This window comes from Anastrepha obliqua, chromosome 2, assembly GCF_027943255.1.
Source record: "Anastrepha obliqua isolate idAnaObli1 chromosome 2, idAnaObli1_1.0, whole genome shotgun sequence".
NCBI lineage: Eukaryota > Metazoa > Arthropoda > Insecta > Diptera > Tephritidae > Anastrepha > Anastrepha obliqua.
The window spans coordinates 60,320,671-60,336,975 of NC_072893.1; the positions used below are offsets into that span (position 1 = coordinate 60,320,671).

At 34.7% G+C, this 16,305-nt stretch overlaps 3 protein-coding genes across 3 annotated transcripts; 1 reads left to right on the forward strand and 2 right to left on the reverse strand.

The window, feature by feature from the left end:
- Window positions 1–2,530: 2,530 nt before the first annotated feature.
- LOC129239113 (lipid scramblase CLPTM1L) lies at window positions 2,531–4,818 on the reverse strand. The gene is made up of 4 exons (XM_054874416.1): window positions 4,367–4,818; window positions 4,090–4,224; window positions 3,547–4,017; window positions 2,531–3,491 (listed from the first exon to the last, which is right to left on the reverse strand). Exons 1-4 carry the CDS (start codon window positions 4,673–4,675, stop codon window positions 2,730–2,732), a joined length of 1,677 nt encoding a protein of 558 aa, XP_054730391.1. The 5' UTR covers window positions 4,676–4,818; the 3' UTR covers window positions 2,531–2,729.
- Window positions 4,819–6,912: 2,094 nt separating this feature from the next.
- On the reverse strand, window positions 6,913–8,745 carry LOC129238874 (brahma-associated protein of 60 kDa). Its single transcript, XM_054874098.1, has 3 exons — window positions 8,524–8,745; window positions 7,230–8,456; window positions 6,913–7,170 (listed from the first exon to the last, which is right to left on the reverse strand). Exons 1-3 carry the CDS (start codon window positions 8,644–8,646, stop codon window positions 7,015–7,017), a joined length of 1,506 nt encoding a protein of 501 aa, XP_054730073.1. The 5' UTR covers window positions 8,647–8,745; the 3' UTR covers window positions 6,913–7,014.
- Window positions 8,746–10,107: 1,362 nt separating this feature from the next.
- Window positions 10,108–12,717, forward strand: LOC129238938 (26S proteasome non-ATPase regulatory subunit 5). Its single transcript, XM_054874182.1, has 3 exons — window positions 10,108–11,159; window positions 11,726–11,909; window positions 11,966–12,717. Exons 1-3 carry the CDS (start codon window positions 10,205–10,207, stop codon window positions 12,324–12,326), a joined length of 1,500 nt encoding a protein of 499 aa, XP_054730157.1. The 5' UTR covers window positions 10,108–10,204; the 3' UTR covers window positions 12,327–12,717.
- Window positions 12,718–16,305: the final 3,588 nt, after the last annotated feature.

Consider the following 16,305-nt stretch of genomic DNA (forward strand, 5'->3'; position numbering starts at 1 on the left):
GCTTTAAAAGTGGTGATTTTGGCCGCGCCGCCAAAGTTCATGGATACCGAATTGGAGGAATTGCTCGATCAAGATCCGGCTCAAACGCAAGAAGAGGTTGCAAAAACTTTGGGAGTTGATCAATCAACCATTTCCAAACGTTTAAAAGCCATGGGAATGATCCGAAATTCAAATTTCGAAAAAAAAACCGCACGAACTTATTCATAGTCCTATTAATATTAGAAAAACAAAACAAATTAATTAAAAAGTTCAAAATTTTTATATTTTTTTGAAATTAGTTAAAATTTTTGCGAATTGTGTACAAAGTTTTGAACTTTGACTTATAAATTTGTTTCTTATACAAATATTTTTATAAAATATTAACGAAAAATATGCATCATGAAAAAATTGCTAATTAATGGAGCGAGTGGAGGGAGTGGAGCTTTTATAAAGATACGTATGCGAGTAATTTATTTGAAAATGCCCAACAAACATGCAACACTTTGAATCTAACAGCAAAATTGTAAAGAACTGTTGTATAAATATATCGACTCGAGAGTGTAGTGGGTCCGGCACTCGAAGTGTAACCAATTAAAAATGCCATTTAGTTTAGAAAATTACTTTTATCTAATTCAAAGTAAAAAATTTGTAAAAATAATACAAAATTAATAATCAATTTTCTTTTGCTCGTTATGACCACCTTTTGCTTTGACTATGGCCTTGAGACGGTCCAAAAACGAATCGCAAGCTGCCCGAATGTGGTTTGCAGGTATTTTGGCCCAATCGCGGACAATGGCGTTTTTCAGCGTCTCGAGACTTGTGAATCTTTTAGTTCGGATCCAGATCTGGTGAATTTCATAGCTATTGAATGCGGGTTATGAAGTTCGGATCGTTGTTTTTTAGCCATTCTTGGTTCACTCGAGCTTTTTGAGACGGTGCCGAGTCCTGTAGAAATGCCTATATTCTGCCACCGAAATGTTTGTCTGCCCACGGCTTCAAAGCAACCTCCAAAATACTTTCCCGATAATATTTCGCATTTACCTCGACGCCAGGCTCAATGAACACGATTGGACGCTACAGCGGTGCAAATCATTACCTGTGGCGGGTGCTGCCTCCTGACGGCCAATCGAAAACTCAAATTCTCCTATGAACGGTCGATCAAATAAACCCTATCGTTTTGGGAATTTACGAATTGGTCAATTTGAAAAAATTTCTCGTCAGAAAACACAATTCGCTCTCTCAAGTCTGACTTATTACTGCTTTGTGGGAGAACATGCGCCTTTTGGATCTTGTAAGACTTGACTTTGCGAACATTTTTCAGTATTCGATCAGATATTTTCAGTTCAGTTTGATAGGCACTTCGTCGGGGATTTCGCTCAAGTCGCTTCTTCATTTTTTGAACCATTTCACGTAACGTTGTTAATGACCCGCTATGCTACCCAGTATCATTTTAACGCGTAATGGTGCGATAAACAAAAACTTTATTTACTTTAAAGTGCTCGAGCTCACGAACAATCGGTGGCTATAATTTTCCAGCCAAATATTTAGTAATGCAATCACACTATTGCGTTTGAAATCCATTACTGATTGCCTTTTTTCGCTTTTAATTTCGACAAAATACTTCCGCGCGCTTGTAAACAATACTCTGGACTGTCTGTGCTTCAGTTGCGTGAGTGGTCTGAAGTTGGTTACACTTCGAGTGTCGGACCCTGTAATAAACGCTAGATAAAACAAAGAAAAGTGGCCTGTAATATTACAACAAGAGGTTCGTTGAAAATCGAAAATTTGTATATTTATTCTGCTGATTCGTGAGTGATCTTAGTTCTCTAGTATGCCAATGAAGTTTATAGGATATTATTTCTAAGAATTCAACATTTCAACACCTGGCGCTTACAAATGGAAAAACACGTTCCGACATCCAAACACAAATTTCCTACTTAGTTATTAGATTTAACAAAATCGCAAGCTGAAAATTTTAACGAAAGCCCCTTCTCAGGCTTAAACAACGTATAAACCAAAAATTGCAACATTTGTTTATTAATTTTCAATAAGTGTAAAGTGGGAAACTTTGCTAGAAGTGGCCAATCAGCCGTTACTGTCTTATGTACCAAAACCTCTAGTCACAGATTTGTATGTTTACGGTCCGCACCTAAGAAAAAATTGTATCTTGGTAAGTTTTCAATACATGGTGCTCGGGAAAGATAGAGAGCATAAAACCATGACATCGAAACATAAAAAATTCACTTTAATACAAAACATTCTTTCTTAAAAATGTTTAGATAGACAGATGATTTCGATCACAAGTTGAATGAAAAGAAAAGCACACAGGAAAATAAACTGCTAAAACAACATCCAAAGGAAAATATGCCCTAATTCTCAGTCCGTAATTCTCAAAACTCGACAAACACAAGCGTTTGACAGAATTTAAGAACTGTATGTTGTGGAAAATCTCGCACTGTTGAAGAATTCGCAAATAGGCCAGATTTGTGGCGCTGCAATTCTAGGTTCTCTAATTCACCACCTCATACCGCAGTTTCAAACACACCAAGACTTTGCATTACATCACATTTTATTCACATTCTAAATATTTGACATCTACGTGCTTTATGTGCTCTAAGTAAAAAAACATTATCCATACATTGCCAGATTATATAAATTCAAATCCGAGGATTGTTAAATTTATATTTATTTGTTGGTACAAGAAATCTAAAATAGCTTATAAAAAACACTAAAAAATGTTAGAATATGCATTAGTTTTTCTTTTTATCAGATGAATTTTGTGAAGAAGTCATAACCTCATCAGTCTCAGTATTTTCTTGAATTGCAAGTCCTGTATCCAACCTACTCTTGTCCACTGGATAGAGCCAGCGTTGATATAAGTATATAAGAAATACAACATCATCACGTAAACAAGCCACCCTATGTGCAGTAGGCATGGTAATAATGAAGGCGAAGAAATCGTCTATGAACGTATTGAATGCTTTGTACATAAAAGCTCTCCACGGCAAAGCGGCAACCGATTTTAATTTATAATTTACAAATAACTGAGGTAACATAAAAAGAAAACCAAATGCGTAAACTCCATTAACAAGAGAATTAAGTGTCCAAGAGTACCAACTCTTATGCGGTTGGTATAAGAGTGAGTAAACAGCGCCCGCTAAACACAAAGGATATAATAAATAGCTTAAATATTTCATTCCTTGTTTGTCGAATTCTTCCGTTTTCTTTTCGGCACTTCTGCATACTTCTCCATCCTTCGATTGCTTTCTTTGGAAACCGCTTAGACCTATTTCTAATTTTAATATCTTTTTGCACTTCCATAACTCTATAAGCACCCCAAGGCCTGCTGGAACCAATACTAGCATCGATGTATTTTCGTCCAGTAAATACAAAAATATCACAATTTGTGAGAATGCACGCCAAAGCGTTGTACGCGTTGAAAGGCCCTCATAAGACTTTTTTCTGCGCCAAAATATTACGTCGTTTTTAAACGATAAGAAGTCAAAAAGAATCTGTAAAAAAAGTATGAATAGTGTAAACAAATCATGAATCGATAAGCTTACTTACATGTACACTGGCAACGAATATAGTGCCGCAGAGGAGATATACGTTCGTGTCGGAAAACATACCCTTCACTTCATCAATGTCTTTCTTGGAGAATCCTATAGTTTGCATCATTTGCATAGCGTGTTCGACCATTAGCATTAAACGCAACTTTCCAATACCAATTGGTTTATAGTTAAATGTTATCTTGAACTCAGTGGTATTTTTGGTTACTTGTACCAAATTTTTCAAACGCGTATTAAAAAAATCAGTCTTAAGAATAGGCATTATTTGACGATTGCGATTAATTTGTATGAGTCTTGCCATCTCAGGAGGAACATCTGTGTTTGATAGTGAGATATTGTCGGTAAGCAAATTGACATGCACCTGAGACATAATATGTGTCACCGGTCTCGTAGCCTGCGCATAATCATTACTTTTTCCAGATGCTCCAATTGTTTTTTTATTATTGTGGAGGTCTGAGTTTTTATTTTTCTATAAATCATAAAAACACACTTTATTAACTTTGATTTATAGGTAGTTTTGTATTTAATATTTAAAACTCACACTATCACCGAGTAAATTAAATGCCTGTATTCGAGGTGCGATATAATCTGTCAATCTGGACGCATGGATTACAGTCGGTCCATCTCGTCTCAATGTCTTCCACTCGAGGGGTTCCCCATTCAAGGCTAACACCACCTAGATAAAAAATATAAGTGGAATTTAAAAATAAACCTCAATGATTTCAACAATTTATTTATTGTTGATAACTGTGCGGTTCAATACATGACAGGAATAACTACATTTATATGCGCTTTAGTGCTTTTAAAAATGACATTACTTGTAAATAAAGGCTACCGTTGCGGCGAGTCTTCAAAGGAACATCGATTTGAAATTCATCTTGATATGCATGCATATAGTCGAAGTTCTTGGTGCTAAAAATTTTCGACGCCTCAGACGATATGGGATTAATACTACTGGACGTAAATAGTGCCAACTGCATACGTGGATTCTCACTAAGGAAGGATGTATAGCAAGGCTGGCTGGAGCATTGCAGAGTGGTGAACAACTGCGCCATAACCCACATTGAATGGGCTATATAAGCCATAAATGCAACGCCCAAAATTGTTGTTATTGATGGAAAGAACATTTTGTGATATTATTGAAGTAGTATAAATTGCCGGAGTGAGTAGGTTGAAGCAAAATGATGAGTTAGTATAAACAATTGCACTTGTTTTACACTTTTATCAACTTAACAAACCCATTGAACCGGTCAGAAAATTTCTACTAGTCTAATAAGAAAAATTCACGTTATTTACTTCTTGTTCTTCTCTGTTTACGCAGTCACAATAGTATTAATAGTTGAGGTGCGATTACACACTCGGATTTTCGCGTAAAATACTTTATGAATTTTTGAATACTAGTTTGACTATAGTGAATTTTTTAAAATAATTTATACTAAGTTTAAGTCTGAAAATTTTAGAATTTAAACTAACTTTGAGTCTGCAAAATTGGGAACCTAGACTTGAATTTAATGGGTATTTGTACAAAGCGTTAATCGCTTCTTTGCGAGATATATTAGCAATTTTCCAATGAAACTCACAGGAAATGTAAATATAAGGCCTCTATTCGCCACTTCTCTGCTCGCTATCTCTCTGCTCAACTAACATGACAAAAAATTTGTTTATGAAAGCAAAAATAAATTACCTCTTCTACTCTTCACTTCACTGCTCAACTAACTTGACGAAACACGCGTGTGAAAGCAACAACAAAGTTATGGAGTAAGATTCGCCGCTAGCGAGTATGGTTATACCTCATTAAACTGGTATAACGCACTATCTGACTAACATATGTGGGACCTCTCGATTAACTTAAAGAAAAATTTGCATGCGAAAGCAACAACAAAATTATCGAGCAAGATTCACCGCTAGCGAGTATAGGTAGACCTCATTAAACTGGTATAACTCACTATCTTACAAACACATGTAATTTAAGGCAGCTCTATTCCCGCGTTGCCAATGTATGTTCATTTATACCAGTTGCTTCATCTCTTCGCCACTTGATAACTCTTGGCGAAAAGAATAGTCCTAAAATATCAATCAGTATTTTTGATATCCACATAAAATACAGACATATGAAATTTTGATATATACATAAATATATATAATTGGCGCGTACACCCTTTTTGGGTGTTTGGCCGAGCTCCTTCTCGTATTTATGGTGTGCGCCTTGATGTTGTTCCACAAATGGAAATTTTGATGCTTATTGGAAATTTAGAATAAAAAATTGGCCGATTTTTTAATCCAAATTGTCGCCTGCAGCGCTTTTTTTAGATAATACAAAAAAAATTGCAATATGTATGCACATAAAAAAATTATAAGGCGAACTAAATGTCATATATTTTATTATCAAGATTTTAATATTAAAACTTTTGATGAAAAATGTTTTAAAAATATCCAGATATAAGCACACATTTCACGAAACTCAAATTAATTATTAAGAAAGGTAAAATCTATAGAACGAAAACAGTATAGGACCGCTAAGATAGAAGCCACTTGCAAAATTTGTTCCACACAACAGACAGTAACTCGTAAATTAAGAATGTGTTTAATTTCAGCAGGACTATTTGATTTATTTATAGTTCGTACTTTTCTGAATTAATCCGAAAACACAATTTTGTTTGTTTTTAATTTAGAAACAATCTCTCGCATCATAAGACCTCTCGCTCCACGCTTTTGATCTTATAATTTTTTCGTTTTGCACATAGCAAGAATTTGTGCGTTACTAAAATACCAGCAATAAATGCGGAATATACCATTTAAAACATACAATCAACGAAAAAATATTGAGACATATTTCTACTTTTGGTTATTATTCTTATCATCATAATCATCTTCGGCTCATACTTTTTTTGTGCAGATCCTTATTCGATTTTTGGGCAAGCCTATCTTCCAATTTGTAAAGTGCGTTTTGATGTTAACTTGCAAATTGAGGGGCTTGCAGTGTCATACCGTCATACCGACAGACAATGTAGTTTATGAGCTTTTTGCGGTCAAAAATACACTTGGAGGTTTGCCATTGCCTGCCAAGGGACGACAGATATTAGAAAAAATTTATCATTTGGTATTTCATGCCCTTAATGGGTTTCGATCGTGAATTCTACCGAATGGTAGCAACTCACAACCTGCTCAGTTACAGCGACCATATGCATCATCATCATCTTGGCATTACTGTCCGGTATGGACTAGTGCTTCTCCTATAATACGCCCTCATTCTTCTCGACATCCCGCTTTCGCTCTCTGTTGTAAGATTCTCATATTTAGTATATCGTCATCTACGTCTTACATACACAGTTAACAATTCTAATGTACATATTAGAAGAATAAGTTGTGATTATTTTAAGTTAATCATTACTTTCATATAAATATTTATTGAACCCAAGTTAAAAAGCGAACTATATACTAATATAAATGAGCATATTGAGATGAGTTAAACATTACGTATACCCAAGGCTTGTTCCAATTCGGCGCGCTTCTGATTTACTTTTGTAAAGAAATAACGTGAGACAGCTTCATGAGTCCATGGTTGATAGTAGAATTCTGCTCGACGTTCTTCCTCAGGGTTACCAACAACATCCGTCATTGCCTGTAAAAATAACACAAAACATTAAAAAATGTCATCTCATAATCAATTTGTGTACATGCCTTCAAATCTCGGGTTTGGCTTACTATCCAACGATGGATAAATTTCTGTGGATCTTTCGCAAAACTCAAAAAGAACTCGCGATTAGTTTTCATCTGATTAATGGTATCGACTGTTTCATGAATCTTTGTATCCAAACCTTGAATTTCCTGCTGACTGGCTGTACTCATTAAAAAATTATTCATCTGATTTTTAAGTGTGTCATCAACTTCAACGTCGATATCATAACATGCAGTTTGCTTGTTCTCTGCACCACTTTCAATAAAATGGTTGATCACAATTGGATCTGGTGGATGAAGAAGCGGGTTGAGGCGTTGTGGTATCTCGGCGAATTTCATTCGCTGACACCCAAATATCTGCTCTAAATACTTGTCACAATTTATATACTCCCGCTCATGAGCATCTTGCAATTTATGAGTTTTTATATATTGCCAGAGTGCAGAAATTATTACTGGACGTGTCTGAGTATGAACGCCAAGGAGACGTGCTAGTCTGGGATCCAATTTGAATTGTAATGGTTGGTAATCCAACAAAAGCAAAATTGTACACCGTACGTTTCTGTCACCTGGACGTTTCACTTGGAAGCCATCAGTTTCTTGGGTAGTGTGGGTGCGATGCCACTCAACCAAGTGGTTATCCGGACCATACAACTCCTTATCCAGTTCAATTACCAAGGACTTAAAAAAGGAAGAGAATTTTCTTTTTATTTTTGTGGTAGGATCTCCCTTTCCATCCTCTAACAAACGACCTTCAACACGGAGTTCCCAAGAGGCCACGGAGCCTTCATCTCCTTCATTGCTTGGCTCTTTACTGGGATAAAATGTATTAGAGATAAAGATACGTAGTTTTCGTTTCTGTTTCATTGGCCTTTTCAACGCTTCTTGGATATCAAGCCGTTTCCGCATGATAGTGGCATCTAGTTTTCTCTCAAATGTGAGTAGATCCATGTACGCTTGCGATTCTGGTACCAGATCGCGTACTTTCTGTGGCAAAATTTTATCTGCAAGCTTTTTCTTTTTCTTTGCCGCTACAAAATCTCCTTTATTTTGACTGCTGTTAATATTACGTGCTTCAGCTGACCTCTTGTTTCCACCCCCAGAGCCGCTACCCCTAAGACCACTTTGAAAACCAGGTTGTGAAGCCCGTTGATGCAATGGTGGCCCACCTGGAGAATTTGTATTACTTTGTCCAGGTTGCGATGTATTTTGATGCAATGGAAATCCACGTTGCTAAACCAAATTTCACAATTATAGCTATTTTTTCATTTTAAGTTAATCGATAATCTCAAGTACTCACCGGAAAAGCACCACCGGTGGCGTATGGACGCATCCCAGCTGTTTGAGGAGGAGGTGGTTGGTATCGAGGTTGACCCGGTACTGGGGCAGGTCCTGGTTGACCAGGAGCAAATCTTTGCGACATTTTATATTCGCTTAAAACACGCAAATTTTGAAAGCGTCGTCAAATAATGCAAATAAAGATGGCGTAGCACTTTACTCCACTGTCAGACAAATTTTTTTCAATTCACCACCAATTAGTGCAGCCAAGTTTTTGATATTTAGTTGTGCAGAGCTACCACTAAATTGGAATTCAAATCATAATAGTCTAGAAACATTGACAATGGTTACGACAGATTTATTCAAAACCCATAAAATAATTACGGTTTTTAAATTATTTTAAATAAATAAATCCATTTTATTTTTTTTTTACATAGAATAATATCACTATGGGCAAGCTCTTCGCTATGTCACCGCCGTTTTGAAAATATTTAAGGGGTTAGCATTTGAGGCGACATTTGCCAATAACGAAATTTGTCTGTCATTACGTCGTGAAGAGCCGTCGTCAATGTATTTGTACTATAATATGTTGTTGTTGTACTAAAATAAACATTCCCCATACATGTACGGGGGTACTGCTGAAGTGAGAGACCTTGGAACAATTTTTATACATTTATTGGTTTTCAATAGGCATTTTGCTTTTTTTTTTTCTATTACATATAATAAAATTTTAATTTAGTGAGCAGCCACATGTATTTCCAACAAAACAAAATTAAACAATGAGTGCCCAGCAAATTCTTTGCCGTTTAGTAAACCATTTTTCACACTGTTCCACGTTTTGTCGATTAATGCTTATATGATACTATATTCCCTCGCTCTCCCATTCATAAATTGCTCACTCATTCGAAATTCCCTTCCCAATAACCTTTTGAATTTCGTAATTCGCTATACAAGATTTTGAGAGTGAATTAAATTTAAGCAAAAGAGCAAACCACAACAAAGGAACTAAGTTAAGACACGTTGAATAATAAATGGAAAGGTTAAATTATATTAATGGAACCAAAAAGGGATATTGGGGAAAAAATATTATTATGTCAAGGAGATCAAGAATTGTGGGGGTGAACAAATTATTTGCTATTGAATTCAACTCCATTTCTAATGAAGTGTCGCTTAAATACTGTGAAGTTATCATTTTGGTTTTCATCTCCCCCACAGGGTATACAAATCTTTGTTTTTGCAACTTCTAAGTAAAATTAAATGATTGCCCAAAAACTTGGACGAGAAATTTTGTCCTAATGATACCATTAGAATTATAAAAGTATGGAAAAAGGATTGGGGCAAGGGGAGATGAAATGTATAACTTCTAGGACTTAATGGTTATAAAAAGTTAAAATGAATGGTTGTAATGTCAAATCTATGACTTGACATAAAAATGCAAATGAGTGCTAAAGCATTCGTATCTATGAATGCCGAATCTTTATTAGATGAACTGAAAAGAGAAATGTGTGGACACTAGATTATTAAAATTGTATAGTTACACTCTGGCAGCACTAAGAATATGCATATGTCAAAAGAAGTGATTTGACATTTCTTGATCAAAACAATTCAAAACTCCAACAGGAGGAATATCTGAAATTACTTTGGCATTGATACTTTTAAACTAGTTTTCAAAAATTATCTATATTATAGAGAATCGATCTACAATGAGTGAGAGCTGGTTTTGCGAACAAATAGAAAATCTTAAGATTCAAGAGAATCGTATGTCAACGCTATCTGAAATTCGCGTACGCTTAAGCCAACTTGATGGAAGTTCCAATTCTCAGTTGGAAGCTCATGTTGCTAATTGTTTGCTTAACGCTCCAGAAATTTATGAATGTTTAAATGAAAGCAGTGAATGTGATCAACAATGTGAACTTGCCACTGATATATTATCCATGTGCATGTCGAACATGCACATTGGTCAAAACAATATGCCAGTGTATTTGGAACGTGCATTGACCCATCCGCGGCCACGGATACAAGCGATAGTGTTCAAAACAATCTTGAAGCAATTAGAAAAGGAACAAAACCAATCCGCAGAATCCGACATATCTGATGAACTCTTAAATCACGTTTTGAAAGGTCTTCAACACGAAGATACTGAAGTCGGCGTACCTGTCGTTGATATATTATCAATTGCTCTTAAATCACGTCTGGACCAAATAGCCATTAAACAAAAGTTACTAGATGTATTGTCATGCAGTGAAATCATTAAGTGCCGTGTATATGAGCTTGCGGTGAACCTTGCTAAGCAATCGCCTTCTATGCTTCAACAAGTTGAATTTCTGCTCGATCGCGCTTTGTCAGAACTCGATAACGATGATGTGCTTTTTCAAGTCAACATTCTTGAAATACTAGTTTCACTTGCCGAACAGAACCATGGATTATTATATCTAGAAGACAGACAAGTTTTCGAAATAATTAGTAGGCGAGTAGAAAATGTTGAACAAAATCCGATAGACCACCTACTCATCCCGGGTATTATGAAGTTTTTTGGCAAAGCCGCATCGGTGCAACCGCAAAAAGTAATTGTTGGATATCCGCATATGATACAATGCTTCTTTCAAAGCATACTTTCCGGGGACGTTTCAATATTACCAGCAGCATTCGACACCTTTGGTATGATATGCCAAATACCATACCTTTGGTATTTAGCCCAAAAGGTAGCAAAGTTGTTGAAAAGTAAAGTAAAATGTTTGGTCGTTCTTAAGTAAATACGATTTTAAAAGACAAATGAAAACTTTGAGAAATAGTGAAGAATACTTCAAAATCTTTACTTATAAATATATGTGGAATTATGTAGATACTTGTAACACATCGATTATTTGCATTTATATCAATTTTTCAACTCCATCCTTAGAATAAACTTAACGTCAAATTTTGTTGAACTAGAATTGGAAAATTAGCTGTATGGTGGATTTCTTATCGACCATAATTTTTTTAGAGAATTTACTATTTTAATAATATTTCGAGAGGAACTATTTGTAATCGAAACTTAAAAATTAAAAATTCTCTTAAGAATACTCGTATTTTTTAATCTTATGTAGTCGAATTTTCCCGCTCTAAACTTTGCTACCTTTTGGCACAAATCTTATGTATGAATATATATAAATTAATCTGCATCGTACCATACATTTTATTGTGAAAAGGAGTAACATTATATGCATTTCCAAATTTGATTTCAGCAAATCTCGCACTATCAAAAAAGGGCAAACAGCTTTTGGATCAAAATTATCCAGCTATGATAAAAGAAACTTTCGAAGAAATTGCTTCGTATTTACGAAACCTCTCGACGGATTTAAAAAACCGTGCATTTAACACGTTGGAAATAATTTTCACGACAGAGAGTGTTAGCCAGGCTGACATAGAGTAGGTATTTCTTAATATAGTTGAGAATATTTGTGTTCTTATTATTTTGATTTCAGTGAGCTACTTCGAAAATGGTTCGTATATTTAGCGGGCGGAGAAAACATGCAATTTCTGATGGACTTCTGCCGCAACCCATTCCCTGACATCAAAGTAGCTTGCTTAAGCTTTATCAAATCAGTTTGTCGCCATAGGTGGGGCGTAGTAGCGCTTAAAGACACAGCGGGCTTTGTGGAGTATTTACTTGATCGGAAAATTGAGTTTGACAAAGAGGCAAAGTACAAGAAATTCGAATTAATTAGCTTATTGGCAGATAGTGATGTTTTCGATATCCAAACGAACATTCAATTGCGCACTTACGCAAACGAAGGCCCCTACTTCATACAAAGCATAATGGACATAGCCACTGAAGGCAATTAATGTAATCTCTATAAATACGTACAGTACTTTGTACAAAAAAAATTAGAATATGGAAACATTCCATAAGAAAATTGAAACAGCGCCTTTGGAGGGGCTTGGTGGCGCTTCGCTCTAATATATCAACGTTATTAGAGATGCTGTAAAATATCGATTAAGAGTACACATCGATTTAACTTTTATCCCGAAAGATGATTTAATTGGCGTTTGTTTTATATATTTTGTATGCATGAACTAACGCCTACTGAAAAAAAAACATTTTTAAAATTATATAAAAATATTTATACAGAATGCAGTGTAACAGTTGTATAAAAATTGAAAATTTGATTTATATGGTTTTTGTTTGACATGGAACTATACTTTTATACAAAAATATTGAACATTAAAAGAAAACTAGTGAAAACTAGTTCGCCATTAATGGGTGTATAGTACATATATCTCATATATGTACATATGTATATATACAGTGATGCACAAAAGTCTATTTAAACCACTATTTTCGTTGGTTTGAAAGTCCAAAAAATGTGTTGATACAGTTTTTTTAACTACAATAAACTGAAAAAAAAATATATTGTTTAACATAAAATAATAAAGTTATGGGAAATAACACGAAAACAGTGTTGACAAAAGTCTACATACATATCGAAGTTCCTAGCTAGCGCACTGGTAGGCTGTGCTGTGATAACGGTAAAATAAGTTATTTTTTTCTATTTTTTATTATGTTTGCAGCTTTACTAACATTGTGATTTGAAAATAAAAATTAATTGACGTACGAAATTTGGCGTAGAAATGAAAAAAGTTTTATGGTGAAATTTAGAAAAAGAAAATTTCAACCTTTAGTCAACTAACAGTACAGACCATTGTAAAAACCTTTAAATATTGATTCCGTAAAAAAAACTTTTTCAGTATTTTTCTTTTAATACGTTTTTTTTTTTTTTTGATAATTAAATAAAGCTATTTCCACCGTGAAACAATTTTTTTACAACGCTTCATTGATTCATGCTGTAAAAGGTTAACCTCCGATATTTTTAATATTTAGTTGGTCCACCACGTCACATGTCTCGACACAACTAAATTTGTTAGCTCTGCAGATGTTATACTGTTCCAAGCTACTATCATACGCCTTTTTAGTGTAGTAGTACTGGAAACATGTTTCTTTTTCTAACTTTGCATTCTACTCTTTCCCATACATCTTCAATAATATTTAAATCTGGGCTTTGCAGTGACTTGTTTAACTGGCTTGGTGTATAGCGAAGCACTCATTCTGGTCAGTTTTGAATCGTAATTTTGTTGAAAAATCAGACCTACACCAAACTCCAAAATATCCACCAAAGGTTTTAAATTGTGTTCCAGTAAAGATTTGTACTAATCCATGTTACTCTCAATGAATGCTGTTCTTCCAACTCCAGATGCCGACAGTTGCTTGACCGTTGATACTAAATTCTTCGGATTAAGCTCAGCACTTCTTTTCCTCCAAACTTTTGTCCTAGCATCGGCGCCAAATATATTCAACACTTTCGCCAAAACCCCAACCTCTTTTCTTTATGTGCTTTGGCGAGCTTCAAGCGGGGTTTTCGGCTTTTTCAGCAATTAGAGGCGTTTTTCATGGTGGGAAGCGTTACGTTTTCGGTTAATTTTGACGCATTAACTTTTGGATTTTTGTCCACTTCCTTGAAAATCAAACGGATATCTCTACGAGATAGTTTCTCCCGGCGGTTACTATCGGGCTTATTTACAGTAGAACCAATATTTAAAGTTTTTACAATGGTCTGTACTGTTAGTTGACTAAAGGTTGAAATTTTTTTTTTCTAAAAACTAATTGCAAAGTATAGAAAAAAGTTGAAACGCGGAAAAAATATTATCCCACGAGAAAGATGAGTATATGGACTCCATAAAAATATATTTTTTTAATCAAAAAGTATGTAGGTTCTACTCTGTTATCGTCTTTTGAAACCCCTCGCACTTCAATTCTGCCTTTTCACCCACTTTCATAAAAGTGAGGTTATTTCGAAATTGCATAAAATCATACACTTTTTTTTTGCGTTTTATTATGGCTAAATATAGGGTGATCAATCATGAGGTGATTTTTTCAATAGTTAAAAAAAAAAACAAAAATGTAAATTATGTTCAAAACCTTTATTTATCATTTGAAAGGACATTCTTTGGCATTTACTTTTTGAATATGACTTCATTCAAATGTTGGCCGCAACTACGCTTAAGGTGGTCCATTCTGAAGGTCCAAATTTCAATCACTCGTTCGAGCATTTCAGAGCTTCAATCGTAGCTGGTTTATCAGCATAGACCTTGGACTTCACGAATCCCCAAAGAAAAAAGTCCAAAGATGTGATATCACAAGATCTTGGTGGCCAACTCACAGGTCCTAAACGTGAAATCAGCTGCTCGCCGAAATGACTTCTCAATAAAGTCATTGTTTCACGAGCTGTATGGCAACAGAACGCTGATTTTCATAATACAGTTGAACAATTTGTAGACGTTGTTGCGGTGTGAGTCTTTCCATGATGAAATGCCAAACGCTGTTCAACAAATCCACGATGACAGTTTGCCACAACTCGCGCGCGATCTGTAAAAAAAATGCAAATGAAAAAAACTCCTCTTAATTGATCACCCTATATATATTTCATGGATACAAATAGAATGGAATCATTTTATAATACTTAATTTGGAAATAAAATTGAATCAAAACTGCAATTCCATGTATGGGCCCACATGCGCTAAAGTTTTCACACTAAAGCTGCGATTAGTGATGCCGTACCTTACCCCTAACCGTAACCATAGCAATCAGCTGTTCTGATCAAATATAGGGACATCGTTGTTATCGATTATAGGGGCCGCACCATAACTTTGAAACCATAGCCGTATGCATCTATTGAATTTTGGTTTTAACCCGTAACCTTAAGCAGCTGTGAAATAATTTACATTTGTTTTGATATTTGCGATATTAATTTGAATATTAGAAATGAACGACAAAAAATTAATTGACTAAGTGGAAAATTATCCATGTTTTTAGGACAAGATGCAAATGTTGTCATTAATTCGACTTCAATAGCAGCCGATGATTTCCATTTCAATTCAACCGGGCTATTCGGGTCATGTTCTTCGATTTCGATGTAACTCAAATATGTTGCTCTCTGGTCAAAATAATGAGACACGTATTTTTTTGTTCGCTCGAAAAAATTTTTTTTCAAGAGTTATCGTCAATTTTGTTTTTTCGGCTCAAACTCGATTTGTTTTAATTATATAAGAAAATTTTTTTTAAATGCCCATAACTTAGTCAAAAATTAACCGATTTTAATAATTCTGGGTTCAAAATGATCGTCATTACTTACAGGAGCGATTTAATGTAGAAAAAAATTGCAAAAAAATAGTTGAAAATTTTTTATTTAGCAAGAAAGAAAAAAATTGAGATTTTTTCGAAATTCAATATTACAAAAAGTGTACTTTTTTTTTATAACTTTTTCCAAATCAAGAGGACACCTCACACTTCAATTAAGCTGAATGCCCAGTAGCTAAAATGAGTTGTTTTTGAGTAATGAATTTTTGAGTAAAAAACCTGCTTCGCACTTTTTGTTTTTTGCAAAATAAAAAATACTTTTTTGCAACTGTTTCTACATGAAATCGCTCGTGTAAGTAATGACGATCATTTTGAACCCAAAATTATTAAAATCGGTTTATTTTTGACTAAGTTATGGGCATTTAAAAAAATTTTTTTCTTATATAATTAAAACAAATCGAGTTTGAGCCGAAAAACAAAATTGCCGATAACTCTTGAAAAAAAATTTTTTCGAGCGAACAAAAAAATACGTGTCTCTTTATTTTGACCAGAGAGCAACATATTTGAGTTACATCGAAATCGAAGAACATGACCCGAATAGCCCGGTTGAATTGAAATGGAAAGCATCAGCTGTTTATGGTTACGGCATGACTAATCGACAAATGCTGTAATGTTGTGGTTATGGTTGTG